Below are 21,574 nucleotides of genomic sequence, written 5' to 3'. Positions count from 1 at the left end.
CCACAATTGGGACCGAAATTTTGGTTGCTAAGCAAAGCGGTCATTAAGCGAATCCGACCCAATTTTACAATCTTTTTTGTGGCATTGTTAAGCAAATCACCATGGGAGTTAAGCGAACCATGTGGTTGTTAAGCAAATCACACGGTTCCCCATTGATTTTGCTTGCCAGAAGCTGGCCAGGAAGGTCAAAAATGGCGCTCATGTGACCACGGCATGCTGCGACGGTCATAAGTGCGAAATGATTGTCACGCGCCCAAATCATGATCACGTGAGCGTGGGGATGTTGCAACGGTTGTAAGTATGAGGACTGGTCACAAGCCGGGTTTTTTCAGCACCATCATAAGTCTGAACCATCACTAAACAAATGGTTGTAAAGTGAGGACTACCTGTACTCTTATTGTAACTCACCGCACTGCATTGTATTTTGGGAAAGTGGGTGTGAAGCACCTTCCCCAGATGAGAGATTTCCTAATGTGTCCAATTCAGTTTCAACTACCATCATGCACGGTGGGCATGGCCAAAAATTAAGATCCTGTGAAATAAACAAAGTAGAAGGCTGCTTGGGTGAACAGCCTGACAGAATCCCCTAAAGCAATGTTTCTCAAGCTTGGCAGCTTGAAGATGTGTGGACTTCAACTCAATAGCTGGCTGGGGAATTCTGGGAGTTGAAGTCCACACATCTTCAAGCTGCCAAGCTTGAGAAACACTACCCTAAAGGTTTCCAAAAGCAACAGCACCCATGTTTTTGCAACTGTCAATAACTTTTTCATTAGCTGAATTGGTTAAATTGACGAAAAATATCATACCTGATGCATCTGCCATGCTTGCCCTGGTTTGCGCATGAGTAGAGAGCTGGCGAATTTTTTAAAAAAACATGCTAGCGCATATAAACTCTGCCTGTATGATTGGTGAGTTGACTTATATTGAAAAGACTTCTGCTCCTCTTGTACAAATCCAGGCAAGGAGAGTTCCTTCAGCAGTTTAATTCATTTAATCAGGGGTAAACCTGACCCGTGAGTAAAGCCATATAGACACGGTTGAATCACCAGCCCCCCCTTCCTCCTCTTCCTCCTCATCTGCCGTCCAACTCCCACCCACTCTGGGCGGCTTATTTTGGAAACTCTAAAGCTGTCGGACAAGAACGAATGTGTTGTCTGAACCTGGCTGGGTTCACACAGCATTGCTAAACCCGGGTTAAGAAAACTCGCGGCGCGCGCGCCGCTCAAGCCAGCCACCAACGTCGGCTCACCGCGACGGCTCGGCTCAACCAATGGCCGGGAGCCCCCAGCGCATTAAACCCCAAACTCCCCAACTTCGGTCCAGCGTGCGGTTTGAGCCCCATCCCACCTGGATGGCTTAAACGCGGGCACGGGCGCGCGAGGGGGCCGGACAGGCGGGCCTCCCGGTCCGCCCCTCTCCCGTGGCCGGCGCGGAAGCGCGCCGCCCAATCCGAGTTGGCAGCGCTCACGTGGACGGAGGGTGGGCGCGGGGCGGGGCGGACGGCGAGGCCGCGAGGAGGAGCCGAGCCGCCGCTTGGCGAGGCCGCCCGCCGCCGGGAAGGAGGACGGACTGCTCAGCCGGGCCTCGCGGTACGTGCGGGGTCCCGTGCGGGGGGTCGGGGGCGGCCGGGCCGCTCCGAGCGCGCCCCCGACTCGCCCCTTCAAGCCGCGGGCGGTCCGGCTCCGCGGGGAGGGGGCTTTGGGGCTCCGCTGGCTCGCGCCGGGCATCGCGCGCCGCGGACCCTCCGGCCACCGCCGCGCTCCGTGGAGCGCGCGGGCTTCGGGGGCGGCTGCAGGTCCTTGGCGCGATGCCGGGCGGCGGAGCCCCCCTGCGGTTGGCACAACCCGGCCGGAGGGTGTCTGCAGCGAGGCCGCCCTGGCGCGGGGAGATTCAGGCCAGCCGACCCCGCGCGCGCCCCGTTCTGCCCTGCGAGATGGCTGTCGCGCAACGGGCACGTTAGGTGGCCCGCTGGAAGTGGGATGGTGTGCCCGATGGGATCCTTTTCTGATCCTGGCAAAAGAACCGATGCGAGCTGGTTCCAGATGTGCCGTGGTTTTGTTTCCCCGGCTGCCTCTTTGTCTTAGATTGGCACAAGGGCCCGAGGACGGGCACTTGAGCTCCTGGGTCAGTATTGCTAAATGTGCCCGGTGGTCCATCTCTTTTTAAACACACAAAACAACAGCAACACTGCCCTTTAAGACAACCGCAGTAATCTTGCACCTGTTCAGATGCCACAGGGTCCTAGAACAGGAAGAGCGGAAAAGAAAAGCGTATTTAGTGAGACCTGTATGGAAACCTTACCCAACTGATGGGATTCATTTTTCATTTTAAAAACTTCATCTTAAGAGCTCCTTGATAAATTTGCAGCATTCTGTATTTATATTTAGCAGATACTTTACGTAAACTGCATTGATTTTCTTAGTTGTTCTAACCTTTAAAATGCACGGAGCAATCAAACTAAATGCATCTATTCCAAGCTGGCCTTGAGGAATCCAAGGCTGGAGTTAAAATCTCTGGAAGAAACATTAACAATCTCAGATATGCAGATGATACCACTTTGATGGCTGAAAGTGAAGAGGAACTGAGGAGCCTTATGATGAAGGTGAAAGAAGAAAGTGCAAAAGCTGGTTTGCAGCTAAACCTGAAAAAAACCAAGATTATGGCAACCAGCTTGATTGATAACTGGCAAATAGAGGGAGAAAATGTAGAAGCAGTGAAAGACTTTGTATTCCTAGGTGCAAAGATTACTGCAGATGCTGACTGCAGTCAGGAAATCAGAAGACGCTTAATCCTTGGAAGAAGAGCAATGACAAATCTCGATAAAATAGTTAAGAGCAGAGACATCACACTGACAACAAAGGCCCGCATAGTTAAAGCAATGGTGTTCCCTGTAGTAACATATGGCTGCGAGAGCTGGACCATAAGGAAGGCTGAGCGAAGGAAGATCGATGCTTTTGAACTGTGGTGTTGGAGGAAAATTCTGAGAGTGCCTTGGACTGCAAGAAGATCCAACCAGTCCATCCTCCAGGAAATAAAGCCAGACTGCTCACTTGAGGGAATGATATTAAAGGCAAAACTGAAATACTTTGGCCACATAATGAGAAGACAGGACACCCTGGAGAAGATGCTGATGCTAGGGAGAGTGGAAGGCAAAAGGAAGAGGGGCCGACCAAGGGCAAGATGGATGGATGATATTCTAGAGGTGACGGACTCGTCCCTGGGGGAGCTGGGGGTGTTGACGACCGACAGGAAGCTCTGGCGTGGGCTGGTCCATGAAGTCACGAAGAGTCGGAAGCGACTAAACGAATAAACAACAACCAGTGTTTCTCAACCTTGGCAACTTGAAGACCTGTGGACTTCAACTCCCATGCTGGCTGGGGAATTCTGGGAGTTGAAGTCCACACATCTTCAAGTTGCCAAGGTTGAGAAACACTGCTCTATTTTATAGGTATATTCTAAATTAAAAAAATATATTTTGAGCAGTAGTAGAAGTAAGATAGTTCTTGGTGAATGGAGCAAACCATTTTGGCCCAGTCTAATTATCTGCCCAATTTTGTCCCCTCTGACAGGCCACCACCCCACTGTCACCCTGGCGCTGCGTTGTTTGGATGGCGTGTTCCTTTCTCCCATGGAGAATGACTTTGTCGACAAGATCATGGAGGAACTGGACCACTTCCTGGTTCAGAACCAGCTGGAAAAGTAAGAAGCTTCTCTCCCATTACCCCAACTCAAACTGAGCTAGGAGGTCGCTTACAAAGGGACTGATCTGTAGATCCATGAAATTTAGCTCCACCTTTTCCTTAGAGACTTTTAAAGTGCGGCTGTGCATGAAATGTTCCTCTCCCGCCAAGGCTGGGTTTTGCTTCTGACGTGCATGCCTTTTGAGGATCTGGATGCTTAGTTCAGGGGCAGAAAATGTGACTTGATACGGGAGATCCTAGACTTCATCAAAAGAATCAGAGAGCAGGTGGATGAAAAAAGCTTTTTCCTGGAAATCCCAAAAGGGAAAAGAGGAAACTCAGGCTGAGTTTCTGCTTTTGATGGAGGCCTCGTGTTCAGTCTCAGGCATGGTCAATTCAGAGGAGCAGAGGCAGCTAATAGAAAAGACCTTTGGTGTTTGGGACCCTGAAGAGCAGAATTTTCCGGGTAAATCTTGGTTGGTTAGGTAGACAAATAAGCAGATCTTGTTGGCAGATGCTGGGAAAGCCTTTAGCCCAGGAGAGGTCAAAAAAGTCACACACCAAGCATTTCTATAAAAATAATTTATTTACAGAAAGCAAAACAAAAAACAAAACATATTTAAAGGACTTAGCTCCCTTTGGAGCAAGCCTTGCTTGCCTACATTGCCGGCAGAGAAAAAAGAGGAAGTGAGAACAAGTCCAGGCAGGTTTCCCCCCCCAGGTGATTTGCATGAAGCAGGTGAGAGGAGACAATCTAATACAACCTTTTAACCCGGCCAAAATGATTAGGCACAATAGCAGTCTTAATCTATTAGTAGGAAAACCTCAACAGATCTTACCTGTTAAAGCTTGTTGGCCCTGGGAATAGGAGAACTTGGTTCTGGCTTAGCGTGATGATGAACCAGCCCTCGTAGTTTGAAGCTTTTGGGTTACAGCTTAGCATGATGTGCAAACCTAGACGAACATTGGGTTGTTTAAGAAGCCATACCGTAGCAGGATGCGTGAACGTCATTTTATAGCACAATGTTGGGTTGTTTCTTTGCTGGTTGTTTTTTTTACCACCAGCTTTCTCTAGTTTGATGCCCTCTGGATTTGGCTCTGTACATAGTTAAAAGGAAGCCCCTTAAACACACTAGAATGTTTATTTCTTATTAACCAGGATCCATGTAATAGCATGCTTAAGTACGCTTGCCGGCGTGCTGGTCTGCTCCTGGATTTTGATACTCCTTGAGCTAACACAGGGTTTCTCAACCAGGGTTCCATGGCACCCTGGGGTTCTGCAAGAGGTCACTAGGGGTTCCCTGGGAGATCATGATTTGTTTAAAAAATTATTTAAATTTGGGCAACTTCACATTAAAGAGGTAAGTTTCATTCTTTATTTTTAGTTTAAGAACACTGTTAATGCATATATACGGGCCCACCCATGAAGCGAATATAAGAATTTTGTAACTTCTGGCCTATCTTTGAGCCTGAATGTGCAGGGGTTCCCTGAGGCCTGAAAAACATTTCAAGGGTTCCTCCAGGGTCAAAAAGTTGAGAAAGGCTGGGCTGACATAATGATTTATAATGTATTCATTTATTTGTTAGATTTAAACCCTGCCTCTCCTCCAGGAGCTCAAGACAGCATACATGACGCTTCCTCCTGGTTTGCAGGGCTGCAACTGGGGGGGGACAACTGGGACATGCGCCCCGGGCACCGCGCTGGTGGGGCGCCAAAATGAGCGTGGGGGGTGTGCCAAAATGGGTGCAGAATCCCTGTTTGCCCCGGGTGACGCAGACCTTAGTTGGTCTGCTGGTTTGTCACTACAACAATCCCCCTATGAGAGAGCAACTAGCCCAGAATCGCTCAGGGAACTTCTTTGGCTGAAGATGGACCAGAACACGGGCCTTCCTGCCCTTTGTTCAACCACTTCAGGAATTCTGAGTGGGACTCCCAACAACATTGCAGCCTGAAGCCCCAAGTTTGGAACTGCTCCATTCTTCCTGTTTTCCTCCTGCCATCCAGCAGGATTCTGTTGCTGCAAAGCATGGTCTCTTCTTAAGAGCTATTTTAAAGCCCTTTTGCATGCTTCCGCCCCTGCCCCCGCCAAGACTAATATTTTGCCAGGAACAGAGTTCCCTTAAGGAATGGCACTCACAACCTTGGGATATCAGAAAAAGAATATCAGGCCTACAGGAAATTATAAGTTCTTACATCTCTCTTCCTCTTTCCTTGTGGCTGCTGAACTGTCCCTTTCTTAAGAGTGGCTGATTTCATTCCCTGTCGCCTTTTCTTACAGGGTCCTCTTGTTTCCTCCTCTGTCCAGTCGCCTGAGATATTTGATCCACCGAACCGTTGATGACGTTGATCTCCTGAGCAGCTTTTCTGTCGGAGAAGGGTGGAGGAGGAGGACAGTGGTCTGTCATTCGGCAGTCAGGTAGGAAGGTCCTGTTTTAATCGCTCACTTTCAGTGAGAACTGAATAAGGCACTTTTAATCGCTCACTTTCTTGAGAACTGAATAAGGCAGTGTTTCTCAACCTCGGCAACTTTAAGCTGTGTGGACTTCAATTCCCAACATTCCCCAGCCAGCCATGCTGGCTGGGGAATGCTGGGAGTTGAAGTCCACACAGCTTAAAGTTGCCGAGGTTGAGAAGCACTGGAATAAGTGATAAAAGCTCAAGAACCATTAACCAGCAGAATGGGCTCAATTGCATTTTGAAAGCAAGACCGTTCAGGAAGAGGGTGGGAGGCGTTTCATTCTGTAGAGCTTAACATTTCAGAACAGCTTGTGTGTTCTTTGCATTCAGAATATTAAAGGTATGCCAGGTTTTTGACAAGCAAGGAATTCTTAAGTTCCCCCAAAAGACAGTGTGGCAGCCATTCTGTGTTAGTCCCACAACATGTCCTCAAAATTCCAAATGTAGTCATGACTCCAACATGATTGATGACTTCCTTGTTGGCATCTTCGTACCTTCCTTAGCACTTGGAAGGAAGTCCCTGAAATCAGGGATGGTGACGAGTAAACATCTACACTGGATTCTTTAATAAGGCAAGCTCTGGAATTTGTCTTTACATGGTGTGGCCAAAATTGGATACATTTGGTCTTGGAGTTCAAAACATTGAATTGCCTATTCTTGCGTTTCTGGCTGTTCTCTTGGGTTTAGGTTGCCTGATGAGCCAGATGACCCCAATGGTGCTGTTGAAGCCTCCTACTACAGCCACCCTCCCCATGCAAGAAGCAGAGGGAGTCGATCCAGAGGAGGCCCACGGCAGATAGAAACCCTGGCCAACAGTTCCCAAGCCCGAAGAGGAAATGGCCGGGGTAGAAGGCAGCCCCAGAAAAAGCCAGACAGAGCCCTCTATGTCCCCAGGGCAATGCGGAAGAAGCCAGAGGGCTTGGGACAAGGTGGCTCCACAGAAGCATTTGAGAGTGAGTTGCATTCTTTGGGCAGCAACAAGGAGGAATGTCAAACATCCAGGGCCACTTACCGTAGTGAAAGGAGTACAGATGGAAGCAGGTTATCCAGCAAGACTGAATGTGAAGAGGCCAAAAGCCACCCGAAGGAAAGACGTTCAAATGTGGAGTCTGGTAATGAAGGTGGTAAAGGTGCCCTGGGGTGCCCAGATTCCCCTCTTTTGAAGGACGCACCCAGTGCATCTGACCTGGAAAAGCAAGATAATGTGCAGCAGGTCCTGTTGGCATCAAAAAGTAGTCCAAACCTAACTGAAATGGGTACCCACTATAAAGACGGTAGAAATGTTTTGGTCCCAGAAAGCTGTGAAAGCTCCAGTCTTCCAGAAGGACTGATGGAACCTTCTGTTGATGCTCTTTCAAAACCAAGTGGACATTCACCTTTGTCAGAAGGCGAAACGTGCAGAGCTCCAGATGTCCAGGAGTTGGACACAAAACCACCCATTCTGGAAGATACAGATAACAGCTGCCAGGATTCCATTCCGTTGGAAAGTGGGACATTCCTGTCCCTTTCTGAAAACAGTGGGACAGATGTTTCAAACGCTCTCCTGTTGAAATCTAGTAAGGACTTCCCCCTCTTGCAAAATAAGCATGGGACATGTGCTTGTGCCAATGGAGGGGAGGAGTGTAAGCTGCTCCCAGACCTGGAAAGGAGAACTGTAGATGCCTCCAAGGACAACACTGAGTTGCCAGTGGAAACCCAAACTAAAGTTTGCACTGTTGCACTTCCATCAGAATGTGGCCAAACCCAGGCATCCGGAGTCATTCAGGAGGACTTACTGGGGCAGGTACCATCTCCTGTACTGGATAGCGGCAAAACTCCATCTCTGCTTAATCCTCAGGCTGAACCCTACTTGCATACCTCTGTCTCCAATCCCAACAAAGCCAAGGTGCAATTTGAAAGCCAGAAGAAAGAGTCTGTAGGCCTGGAGGGGCACCGGTGGCCTGGGGTGGAGCTGTCTGCTGGGGATAGAAGCATGGGCATTTCTTCAGCAGAAGAAAAGAGCAGCATCTTTGAAGATGACTGTGGGGCTGAACTCCTGCAAGAGGTAACAGCTTCGTGTCTTACTTGTTTTCGAGAGCCTGACTTTATTTAATACAGGTAATCCTCAACTTACAACTACGATTAGGACTAGAATTTTGGTTGCTAAGCGATGTGGTTGTTAAGCGAGGCATCATGTGACGGTGCTTAATTTTACGACCTTTCTCGTCACGGTCATTAAGCAAATCACATGATTGTTAAAGCCAATCTGGCTTCCCCCATTGGTTTTCCTTGTCGGAAGCCATCTGGGAAGGTCGCAAACGGTGATCATGTGATCCTGGGATGCTGCAACCATCATAAATACATGCCGGTGGTTGCCAAGCACATGAATTTTGATCACGTGACCGTGGGGACACCGCGACAGTTGTAAATGCGAGGACCGGTCACTTTTCCCAGTGCCGTTGTAACTCTGGATGGTCACTAAATGAATGGTCGTAAGTCGAGGACTACCTGTATACTAACACACCCCCTTTGAAGCATTTCAGAGTGGTCTGTAATAGAAACACCAGTAAAGTCCGTAATAAACAATGCATGAAAACACTATCAAACAGTATTCAATAAAAAATAAAATAGGTGCATTAATAAGGGGAGAGGGGAACATTCTTCCAACAGTCATCTTGGGACAGCTTGGGGGAAGTGATAACGTTTCAGAAGGTGCTTATGAAGTCTTTTAGTGTGGACCTGTCGTGGGAGAAAGTGATTCCAGAGCACGGGGGCCACCACAGAGAAGCACTGATAGTATCAAGCAGGTTTTGGAGGGTGTCTCAGGAGGTCACCGGGCCCTTTCAGAGCCCCTCGTGAAGGTGATCCAACAGGCATCCAAGCGGTTTGGGGCCGTACAGCCTGCCCTTTGAACCAGGTTTGATGGCTATTCCACAGCTTGCTCAGAGGTTTCTACAAAGGCATAAAGTGCACGGCCAGGCCTATTCTCAGCAGCCTGGCCTCGGCCATCTGGACCAGCCAAGTGTGATCCAGATCAGGCACATTGCAGAACCACAAGCGTGAGGTGGGGGGGCTCTAAATTTGAGAAATAAAAAATTGCAGCAATCTAACTGTGAAGTTACTTGCGGACAAACAGCTCTGAAACCCGAGTTCCTCCTTCACATTGTTTCCTGCCTTTTTTGTGTGTGTGTCAACCATTCACCGACTGAGTTGCCACATTACCATAAACCATTGTTTGCTGAATACACCACAATGGTTGGTTTCACACGTGAGAAATGAAATCCATGATACTTTGCTAAAGTGCCTGTCTGATTTCAGTGCATGTCTGGCTTTCTGCCCTTCCCAACGGGAATAGACTTCCACAATAAGCATTGTTTACAGCTAGTTATTTCCTGACCCCAAACAAATCGGGGTTTGGCTTAGTGTGAGCGACGAACCTGGTGTTTCTCAGCGTGGCTGCTTGCATTGTTGCAGACACAATCCTCACAATCCCCTTTCCTTGGAAGTGAAAAGCAGGGCAAAATACTTAACAAGTGAACGTGAGTCTGTCTTTCTTGATTTGATTCCATTTGTTACCCACTGCGAGTTGAACAGCTCTTGATAATGAACAATTTCTCCCTGGGGGTTCAAGCAACATAACTAAATAACTAAATAAATAAATCAGATATGAAACTGTCCTTACTCTTTAAGGACAGGGAAAGCAGAACTGTCTTTAGTAATATTGTTGCTGTTTTTAAATGTTTTTGATTGTTTGTTTGAGTTCTGTGTAAGTTTATTGTTTTAAACTTTCTACATTTACAACAACGTTGCAGAGGCTTTATCACTGTGGCCAGTCCACCTCATCAGTAGAATCCTTTATGCCTGCAGAGCGATTTCTGGGCTGTGCCACTGGTAATTGAAGACCTGATTTTGTGTCTGGCCTGGGGCCCCAAGTGTGTAAAGGGCTCCGTTACATGGTTCTGTTGACCCCAACAGATTTTAATCTCTCTTGGCTGTCTTTATATTGTATTGCTTTAATTCTTTGTTTTTTATGATTGTTAGTTGCCCAGAGTCACTGGTCTGAGATGGGTGGCTATATAAATTGAATGAATGAATGAATGAATGAATGAATGAATGAATGAATTCTTTCCATGGGATTTGAGAATTGCTCTGCGAACATAAATTAGCAGGAATTTATTCGTTGGGAGGTGGCCATGTGAATTATAATGATAGAAGATTAATTCCATCGTGGCACTTTAGTTTTTGCTTAAAGTGTTGAAAAGTTCACCCAGAATGAACATCACCTGGTTCTGCTGATGGTGGTTTGTACTGACTCTTACTGTATAGAGGTGAACATGTGAAGGTGATTTTTTTGCTCTCATGCAAACCCTTGGTTTTCTCTTTTTCAGATCACAAATTATTTGACCATAAAGGACATAAGCATTGAGAAAATTCAGTTTGATTATTCTGGTTACGGGGAGGCACAGATCAACGAGGGAGATTTTGGCCATGTGCTAGAGATCTATGATTTTTCACCTTCGCTAAAAACAGAGCATCTGCTAGAGGCCTTTGCAGACTTCCAGTAAGTGGTAGGCTAAGCGGCTGGTGTTTCCTGTTCAGGACTGTCCCAGTATTTAAGGACCTAAAGCAGAAGATGGTTTTCTGGAGGGGACTTTTTTAAAAAAATCCATTTAATTGTGTCTGATTTTCGGAGACTGCCTGGACAAGTGCCTGCAGTTTTCTTGGCAAAGTTTTTCAGAAGTGGTTTGCCATTGCCTCCTTCCTAGGGCTAAGAGAGTGACTGGCCCAAGGTCACCCAGCTGGCTTCGTCCTTAGGGTGGGACTAGAACTCACGGTTTCTGGCCTGATGCTTTAACCATTATACCAAACTGGCTCTCCATGTAACTTTACAGAGATGTAAATGTAACTAGTATTTAGACTTATTATTTAGTATTGAGATGTAAATGTAACTAGCATTCAGACCTGGGATATTAGAGTGATCTTATGAATATTCAAATGGGCTGAGGGTTCTATCTACCCAGCAGATGCTTAATAGCCTCTAAAGTTGAAATTAGCTGAATCAATCAACCAGTGATCGATTTGCCCAATCCTAGCCACCCTGCACACCATGAGATGGTCCTGAGGCAGCTACGTCAAGAATTCTGCTTTGGGCACTTCTCAGAGATGCAAAACTTTACATCTCTGTAAAGTTTGTAAAGTTAGTAAAGATCTTGTGGTGTGCAGGGTGGCTAGGATTGGGCAAATCGATCACTGGTTGGTTGATTAAGCTAATTTCAACATTAGAGGCTATTAAGCATCTGCTGGGTGGATAGAACCCTCAGCCCATTTGAATATTCATAAGATCACTCTAATATCCCAGGTCTGAATACTAGTGCTGACTGCTAATCAATATATGAGGCAGACCTTTGCATGTTTTCAACTTGGTTTGGAAGACGCGCTTTTGATGCTATGTGAGTTGATTCAGAGTGGCTCTGAAAGCAGCTGTTCCTTTTTCTTTGGGCCGAAGCAGAAGGGAGGCTACTAAACTCGCCCGAGGTCCAGAGCCCTTCTGAATCATTTTCAAATAATGCACCATCCTTATGTGACTCATTAACAAGATGACTCGGTCATGTTCCTAGTTCTTATAACATATAAACTTAGTGGCCCTGTTTGCATGAGGTGCTTTACCGGGTTGGGGGAAAGGGTGGTTACGTATTACATATTAATTTAATTTTTCAATTTTGGGGCTGCCCGACTCTGGGCTGCTTACAGTGAGAAGAGAATGAAAAAGAAGCAACTTATATCAAGGAAAGAGAATACTGTACAATGACTGGAGGACTGGCCCCTAACTCAGGAAGCTCCAAAAGATATTCCAGACCAAATGTATAAAGATGCCAAATCTTTATACAGATAGGCATCACAGGCATAGTCATGTATGAGCCCTAATGCAGTTTATTGACCCCCAATAGCTGACCCAGAGAGGCTAGCTTTACCCTAACACAGCCAGGACTGTTTGGAGCAAAACTAATCTTTTCGATTAAGTTGTATGGACAACTTACCTGGGAGTTAACTGCTCCTTCCTCACTTCTAAGATAGAGATGAAGTTCTAGAGAAGCCCCAGAAGAATTCTGTAGAAGGTCCTCTGTCTCCTCTCCCCCCCCACCCTGTTCAGGGCTGCAGGGTATATTGCAACATTAGACATGCTACTAACTTATATTTACCTTTTTCCTTTTCATTAAAAGAAAAGAAAACGCTAGACTTCTTGAAGGGGGGATTAAAAAAATGGTTGATACATACCTGATCCAGTCATCTCAAATTGTGCAATTCAGAGGCATGGATTGTGATTATCTGAATGGCAGAAGAGGTGACTGGATCAGCTGCAATCACAGCAAGTGATTTCCATGATCGATCCCTTAATTGCCTTCCCTGAGTTAGCACAAAAGTCAAACCAATGTTTCCCAAGCAGGTTAAGAAGAGAATAATCATTAAGCTGGGTTTGCTTCCTGTAGCTAGAAATAAAACCCCCTATTTATGAACTTGGACATTCTCTTTCTGATTATCCCTACCAGCCCTGCATGAATATGGTAAACATTCAAACAGTCTCACTTAATAGTCTTTACTGCATTATGCAACGGCGGATTCACAATGTTAATTATGCAGCTTATGCAGTCTTTTCTTTGATGGCGTTGGAAAAATGGAGATTAAATAGGATACATTCTTCAGGACACCTGCTGGGCATCACTTGATTAGGGCAATGCCTCTTTGAGTTGGCAGAGAATTGGAGGCCAAACCAAAGGTTTGGTTATGTTGCTGGCATAATACTTTTCCTTAATTAATACACATGAAGGGAGGTTAGAGAGACCTTGTTGGGAAGTGCAGCACTGAGATAAGACAGGCTCATTTTCCCCAGCATCGTCTGAATCAGGATTGCCTGGCCACCCATCCATGTGTTGCTAGAATGCTTAGGGAAGATGATTTATTATGTTAGTGACTGCATTTCATTCCAGACTTTTTTCTGAGAGCTGAAGGCAGCTTCCATAGAGGTCTTCCTTTTATTCCCTAACATGCCGTGGGGGAGATTGGACTGAGAGAGTGTGACTGGCCTAAAGTCACCCAGGAACTCCATGGTTGAGTGGTGGCTTGCATCTGGCTCTCCCCAGTCCAATACTCTAACCACGTATTTCCCAACCGTGGCAACTTCCAGGTGTGTGGACTTCAACTCCCAAAATTCTCATCAATGGCCAGGCTGGCTGTGGAATTCTGGGATCCTAAGTCCACGCACTGGAAATGGCCAAGTTTGGAAATACTGGCCTAACCACTCCACCAGGTGCGTTATGCCTGCTGAAGTTGTACAAAGACAGCCTGGCATGAAGGATATGTGTCACCCCATTTGAAACCCCCACACCACTGCGTTTGGTGCTACTCCCTGTATATAACCAACCCAGGACGTTCTATTCTGCTGACCGGCAGGGATACAGAAAGCACTTGGAGATGAAAGCTTCAGATCTGCTTCTGCATGAGATCTGGCTCTGGTGAAACCGTGACATTTAAAGAATTGTAACTCTGATCTGTCTCTTTCAGAGAGAGTGGATTCAAGCTTCAGTGGGTTGATGACACTCATGCCCTCGGGGTCTTTTCCAGTTTGGCAGCAGGTAATTTTGTCTGTCTGTATGTGTGTGTTTTCCCCTTTGGTGCACAAAATAAAGTCTGCCCTTGCTTTCTGTTTCCTGGGTGTTGGTGCCTTATCCCCCCCCTCTCCCTCTGCAAATTGGGTTGGAAGAACTTTAAAAGCCATCACACAGCTCTTGCTTGGTTATGCATTATGGCCTGTTTTCCACTGAAGGGCCGGGCTTGCTCGGGAGGATTAAAATTAAGTGCAGGGAGCAAAGAAGCTAGTTCAGCTCCATCTTTTGCCATTCATGTCTTTACCTCCTCTTAGCAGCCTATTCTTGTCTTCTCCCTTTCCCGGCTGGTTGCTACAAGCTAGGGTGGGTCAAATTACTTTGTTGGAGGCCAGGACAATCATGCAGTGCTGGGATTTGGGGGGAAGGGGCTTAATTGTATTAGCAGACTTGGGCCACTGCGCGCATCGAACTGAATGGAATGGAGTGTTTGTATTTAAATATTTTAAAATATTTCTGCCAAAGATCCTCAGAAAATTGTATCTCTGCTCTTCAGGGGTTTGTTAACCAGATTTTGGTGATGCAATTTTAGGATGTGGAGGGTGCCATAAAAACGGGGTTTCCAGGCTGCATGTGGCAACTGGGGTTGCTCTCCACTGTAAATGGGGGACTAGCTAACAAGGAGAGCAGAAAAAAAAATTGTGACAATTTGGGAAGGGACCAACTTTTGGCTGCTCTTCTGTCTGAATTGGCATTCTTGGGCTACTGCAGCTGAGTGCATGGACCATCTGGCCTCTCTTCAGGTACTTGGGACAGAGAAGGGCCATACAGTGTTATTGCCCCCAAGTCAACCTCTAATGTAGAATACTCCTACATGAGACCAACTCTGGGAGCATTGAGCTCAAAGGTACCTGCTGTGGTTTGTTGTCTCAAAGAATTCTCTCTCATTGTTCAGCATCCCAAGCATTAGAACAGAGCTATACCTCCATCAAGATCCGGCCTCTGATCCATGGTACAAGGCAGTCGAAAATCAAGGCGCTTCAGCGGCCAAGTAAGACGTGTAATCAGTTTGGAATGCCTCCTCCTGAAAGCGGTGGAGGTCTTGTTTGACTTCTTTGCAAATGGAGATGGAACATTACTTCTAAATTCTAGCATAGCCTTGCAATTACCTGTCTGCCCAGAACTTGAAAGCATCAGGGAATTCCTTGTGGGCAAATGAGTGGGTGGGCAAAGGAAGGACCAGTCTCTCTCTCCTTCCTTTGTGTGGCTTTTGTGCTGGTGTTCAAAGAAGGGAAAGTACACTCTTCTTCTCTGTTTTTTTGTAGAAGGTGACAATGTAAAAATTATTCTGCTGATAATGTCCTGCATTTGAGATTTTATTTTATTTATTTTCTATCCTGCCTTTATTATTTTTATAAATAACTCAAGGTGGGGAACATACCTTTTACTCCTTCCTCCTCCTATTTTCCCCACAACAACAACCCTGTGAGGTGAGTTGGGCTGAGAGAGAGGGACTGGCCCAAGGTCACCCAGCCGGCTTTCATGCCCAAGGCAGGACTAGAACTCCCAGACTCCTGGTTTCTAGCCCATTGCCTTAACCACTAGACCAAACTGGCTCTCCAATATAGAAGTGATCTACCATTGCTTTCTTCCAAGTCTTGTTTTGCCTACTTCCTATTCTAGCCTACAGACCTGGGATGTTCCAGTTGTCTTCCATCCAAATATTATCCAGCACCAATCCTGCTTAGCTTTAAAGATCTGCCAAGTTTAAACCTCTAGCATTGTCTAGCAAATGTGAGATGCTGGTCACATTGGTTTTTCACAGCTGGCATGGAAACATAGATGACTAGTAAGCCTCTGAACAGGCTAGCTACTTTGTGGTCTTTCTTTTTTACAAGGTGGTCTCACATCCAGAATTTTTAGAAAGTAGCTAGGCCTAGTTTCAATGAAAAACAAGGAAGTTAGGATTTGTTGAGAGTATTGATGATCACAATATGGTAAGACTGGTTCAGAAAGGCCATTTATTTTTAGCATCCCTGCAAACAGACTTTCCTGCTACATAAATGAGCTATGTTAAAGCCTTGAATGTCATGGCCCTTCCTTTTGAAACTAGTGTCAGGAAGAAGGACTGCAGTTTACTATCAAGACTTGAAGAACTGTGACTTGAGATTTTTTTGCACATATTCATTGGTAACTATAACAACCAGAAGATAGGATAACGGTGACTTGTTGATTAGTGACCAAACAAGGATCAAAGCTGAGTCTCGTTTTAATTTGGTTAGTTACAACTGAATTTATACAAGCCACAGTTCCTTGAGTTATGAGTATAATGGTAAACTTAGTTTGCCAAAAAGTGTACGGTTAATTTAAAAAAAAAACTGCCAGAGGATGGAGGAATTATATGAACCCAAGGTTCACTGTGCTTGTTTGTATAGCAGGAAGTAATGATATAAACATTATACCTGGACTGTCCCAGCATCTTGGAAGGAAGGGAATTGAATGATAAGGTGTCAGCCTTCCAAGGCAGACCAGATTAGGATACCAAAGTGAATGTGCTTCCCCCTTCCCTCCCTTTATCTTCATGAGAACTAGGGAGGGTCTTGTCCGAGACGCTTTCTCAGGTTACAGTTCTGGCCCAGACTCATATTTCTTTTATCTGACCATTGTCTTGGTAGCGGCTGTTTCTCCCATTCCTCAAGATCGTTTCTTCTGTCCATCACATAAGGTTTCTCTGTGTTACGTGGTAGCAAAGCCTCCCTTGAAACCTGACTCCTAATCACTCCATGAACACACCCATATAGCTTTGTTGGCTGCAATACGGACTTGGTTTGGTACTGCCTTCTTCTGGGATGTGTTTCTGGCTTTGCAGTCTAGTCCAGAGCTCTGGGATTTGCTCATGGTCTCCCATTCAAGTATCAACCAGTTCAAATCCTGTTTGGCTTCTTTCAAGATCAGCCAAAGTTGGTTAGCTGCTACTACCTGAGCTTAGCATGCTACAGGAGAACTTTGTAAACCTGTCATCCCTCCCCTTTAGTGGGACAGATGATCTAACCCCAAAGTCCTCTGCGTGTCTAGCTTAGCCCTGGTCTACTTTGTGCAATAAAATTATTTGTGGCTTCAAGCCCATTTGGCCAGACTTCTTAAGGCTCCTTTCTAACTCCTGCATTTCTTCTCTGCCATTTTTTTCTCTCTTTTTTCATCCTCAGAGCTCCTTCAGCTGGCTAAAGAAAGACCCCAGACAGATACAGCAGTAGCCAGAAGGCTGGTGACCAGGGCATTAGGATTACAGCGCAAATGTCAGCACAATTCAGACTGCCAAGGACTGGGATCCGCAACCACCAACCTGCCAGATTAAAACCAGACTGGTTTGAGTGACTTGGGGTGGCATTAAAACAATGTACACAACAGTGTGATGATGGCAGGTCTCATCTGTTCTTTTTGGTTGTGTTGTGTTCTTGTTTTTTGAAGTAGCGACAGGCTGGTGGTAATAACGACTGGAGATGTTAGAACTGGGAACATTCCCAAGTTGGTTAATCAATTGGAACTGATGGATGGGAACGGAGGCTGATCTGTAAAGGCACCACAAGGGGGCACTGTAGCACCAGAGGAGAGCTTCGTCAGCTGTTTCAAAATATTGCCAGAAACACCTTGATGAACACCTTTTGTTAGCATGGAAACGATATGGCTGATTAATGTTTGTAATCTATTCTTAAACCTCTCTGAAAAGTTGGCTGGAACTAGCATCTCATTCCTGTCAAGAGATAGAATTAAACTTCTTTCAACTGGTATCAAACGTTCTACTTTCCTCCTTGTGCCTTTTGTATCCCCCTCTTCCCCTTTCAAAGCTTGGGTAATTCTCAGGTTACAGGCTGGAGCCAGGAGAATTCCTTGGCTGGGAAGAACCTACTTTAGCTTCTGATCAGTCCACCAATCACTCTAGTTGCATAACTATCCCCACAACACCCAGCTGTTATCTTGCCCAGTTCAGGTTCGAAATACATTTAAGAAATGCATGTTGGGATTCGAGCTGATTGGGTTTTGGATTTGATTCCCAAGAGGTCCTTTGGAGCATGTCGGGATGTGAATGAAGGCTTCTCTGCAGCTCCGTCAAAGAATGGTATTTTTCCCCAGGCACCTGGGACTGTTTCTGCAGCTACCATTTGAGCCCAGAATATGTGGATGCCTTAAGTTCTAGATGGGTGCAATGTTTGCCTCTCTGTGCCCTCCAAAGCAAGTTCGTGAATTTAATCTAAAGTGCTGCTTTGCCCTAGGTGGTGGTGTTCCACTTTGGGGAAAAGTGACAGAAAAAAGGAGGACTGAAAAGTAGTTAACACCCTCTTGCCGTTTCTCTCCTAGAAATTGTGTAACTGCTTGGATGAGGCTGATCGAGTGGTATTGCTTTGCTTCTACCTGTGGGCTGTTTTCCAAAGGAATAAGCACTTAACTGCAAGCTTTGGTCTCAAATTAATGTGGGGGAATGAGTTCCCACCCTTCACACCCATGCTGGACTACGGGACTAAGTCTAGATAGGGGTGAAGACACTGGAGGCACCAAGTCGCACATCTGCGGGAGCCAATGAGTTGTTTACTAACTTTTTCTGTTTTTTTTTAAAGGTGTTAACATCCAAGCCAATATGCATGGTGGTTTGTCCAAATCCTCTTTTGCCCGCTACATTTAACAACTTAGAAAAGTTGAGATGGGGCCATTCTTTTGGGCTGTGATGTGCGTTCTACAGTGGGTAATGACTAATTACTGTGGTGCTTCAGTCCACTGGCCCCATTGGACTTCCCAGCCTGGATTTGCTGGGACTGGTTGTGATTTTTCAGGGGTGCAGAAATGATGTGCTTCTTGGCTGAGAATCAGGATTTTTTTTCCAGGCATGGCTGAGACTTAATTTGACCAAGGACTGTAGCTCCTAAAGCTCTATCATATGCATTTTTCTGCCTTTTTCTTATGCGGAGGCCTTGTTACAAGCTTTAGGAGCTACAGTCCTTGGTCAAATCAAGACTCAGCCATGACTGGAAAAAAAAATCCTGATTCTCAGCCAAGAAGCACATCCTTTGCTTCTATTTTTATTGCTATTAATGCAAGTAAGCTTAAGTAAAGATTCAGCTAGATGTACCCCTCCCTCTTTGCTGTCACAGTGTAGGAGATGTCCTCATTGTTTAACTTCTAGAAATCTTGAGGCCACATTGAAGGGCCGCATAGCCAGGAAATGTGATTGTAGCTACCTCAAGGTGTTTGGTCCCCAATCCAGGTAAGCAACACCACCACCTCCTACATTTCAGGATCTTATCCCCTCTTAACCCCTGGCATCTCTAGGTGAAAGGCTCGAATGAAAGGGAATGTTTCTGCCCAAGGGCTGCTCAAGCCCACCCATTCAGAAGAAATTGGGTTTGTTGCAGAAATGCACAATGTTTTAGCAACCATGCTGAAAATGGGAGAGAAGCTGAGGGTTGCAAAGTGGATGGGTTTAACTTTCAGGAAGAAAGATTAGTTCTACTTCAGAATGAACCCTGCAATTTTCATCTCTCCCACCAGGAAAAAAAAAATGGCAGGAAACCGCTCTCCAATTTCAGCAGTCCTGGTCAGAAGAGGTTCGAAGAAGGCTTTGTCAACAAGTTGCCCACCCCTGAGCTCTCAGACCAGAGTGTTACAGTAGTAGCTGCTGGCTTTGCATCCTGCAGCACATGGTGGTCATTGGTGGGGATGTGTCCCTCAGCTGCTGTGCGTTTTAATTTTTTTATTTATGGTTTTACTTGATATGGTTTGCTACACATAGTCACTTATTGAGATGGGTGGCTACACAAATTGATTAAATAAATAAACAGCAGATTCATAACAGGTTGGGGTGAGAGCACTGAGAAATAAGACACATGGCCCATGACATCTGTATTATAGCAGGAAGGAAGGCAGGCAGGCCGGCCGGCTGGCCAGTCCAAGCATGGTTTTGTGAATGGGCCATTAGCCTTGCCATGCCCATTGTGAGGTAGAGTTACCGCTGCAGTGGCGAACTCGCTCTGAAAGTTTGTTACTGCAATTAAAAAAAATACTTACAAATGGTCAGCATAATCTCAGTCCATTCATTCAACACTTTTATCTGTGCAAAATAACATTTTATAATCCTCTTAGTTTATCCTCCCGACCAATGTGTCTGGTCTGGTTCTCATTTAACAAGCAAGGATCAGTGAGGGAGAGAGAGAGGGAGAGAGAGAAAGTGAGTGGATGGCTATAAAAAAATCATAGTATCCCTGATCAAGAAGAGATGTGTGAACTCAGCTGGCATAAATCTCTACAGTTGTGGACGAGACACTTTTGATAACATGGTTCATCCCTCCAGTTATGGATTTTTTTCCCCTTTCATACATTACAGAAGTAGCTAAGGAATGAGTGTTCAAGGAGGGGAGGTTTTAAATCATTTTATATTTTCTCTTTAATGTTTAGATACATTGAATTCCCTCTTACAGTCCCAAAATAAGATGGGTTTAAAAACTTGATGTAGCCATAGCTAGTAACCTCCATGGTCAGAGACATCTACCTTTAGTTACCCAATGCTTAAAAGAAACAATAGATGAAGTCCATCCTGTGCATGTTCACCTTTTTGAGCCTCCAGAAACACCTCACTGATTATTTTTTGGAAACAAAATGCTGAATGTGGTACTCTGATCCACTGCAGCAAATATAGCTTGATTTTGCAGTACCCTTTGATAAAGAAAATCGGAACCTTATGGTTTTTTTTCCTTTGGAAATACTGTATACAAATTGTGTCAGCTCTCCCTGGATAAAGGCCTTTCCTTAAAAAAGAAAATTCAAGTAGGGATGGTTTTCTGCAGCAATGCATGGCCTCAAACAAACAGAGGCAAATGTGCTTAGCACCATCATACATTTACTAATGCAGGGGTGTCATTGAAAAAATCAAGATGGCTGCAGTCACATACAGGTAGTCCTCGACTTAAAACCATTCATTTAGCAACTGTTCAAAGTTACAATGGTGCTGGAAAAAAATGACTTATGACCTGTCCTCACACTTACGACCGTCATAGTGTCACCGCTGTCATGTGATCAAAATTGGGGTGCTTGGTGACCAGAATGTATTTATAATATCACGGGATCACCAATTGCAACCTTCCCAGCTGGCTTCCAACAAGCAAAGTCAATGGGGGAAGCCAGATTCACTTAACAATCATGTGATTTGCTTTACGGCTGCAGCAAAAATGGTAATAAAATCGGGCATGATTCACTTAATGATCGCCTCTGGTCCCAATTGTGGTCCTAAGCCAAGGACTACCTGTAGTTGGGAGTTGCCATCTTGACTTTTTTGAACCCCCAAGGACTCCCATGTAAAATGTGTGTCCTAAGAAATTCTTTCTGTCTTAAAAGGTACTGTAGAATAGTTTTTGTAAGGAGTAGGGAAGAGACCTATTGCTGGAAAAGCTCAGTATATGTGATGTACTTCTTATCTGCAATATTAACAGGACGGAAGTGGATGGCTGGGGGGGTAGATGGAAAAGACATGGATCAGAATAGAAGGCAGGGCAGGTAAACAGCTCTCTGTGTTTTGAAAAATTCACAGTGTAGTGGTTTTAAAAACCAAGATGAAAGGTATGATGAATACAGTCCTCCCCCAATGATAGTTCCACCTTTTTTCAAAACCAAATGTCACCAGTTCTCTTGGAGAAGTGAGCATGCCAAGACGGAGCCATGTGACATTCCAGGAAACGGGAGTGTTCCATGGGTCACGAGCAGAGAGCAGAAACCTCCCCATCAGTGGCACAGAGTCGGATTTTCAAACGTCTGCGAGAGAAACGACCAAGGCTGAAAAAGAAGTCGCCTGAAAATATCACTCTGAGCAAACA

General features: G+C 45.6%; 1 protein-coding gene across 1 annotated transcript; it reads left to right on the top strand.

The window, feature by feature from the left end:
• The first annotated feature begins 1,506 nt into the window (after positions 1–1,506).
• Positions 1,507–17,515, top strand: R3HCC1 (R3H domain and coiled-coil containing 1). Its single transcript, XM_063311589.1, has 8 exons — positions 1,507–1,589; positions 3,570–3,699; positions 5,960–6,097; positions 6,826–8,182; positions 10,506–10,678; positions 13,678–13,748; positions 14,674–14,769; positions 16,925–17,515. The coding sequence occupies exons 2-8, from the start codon at positions 3,629–3,631 to the stop codon at positions 17,071–17,073; spliced, it is 2,055 nt and encodes a 684-aa protein (XP_063167659.1). The 5' UTR covers positions 1,507–1,589; positions 3,570–3,628; the 3' UTR covers positions 17,074–17,515.
• Positions 17,516–21,574: the final 4,059 nt, after the last annotated feature.

The sequence above is a fragment of the Candoia aspera genome, chromosome 9 (assembly GCF_035149785.1).
Source record: "Candoia aspera isolate rCanAsp1 chromosome 9, rCanAsp1.hap2, whole genome shotgun sequence".
NCBI classification, from domain to species: Eukaryota; Metazoa; Chordata; class Lepidosauria; order Squamata; family Boidae; genus Candoia; species Candoia aspera.
The sequence above is the reverse complement of the archived record's forward strand: the minus strand, read 5'-3'. Positions and strand labels throughout refer to the sequence as shown.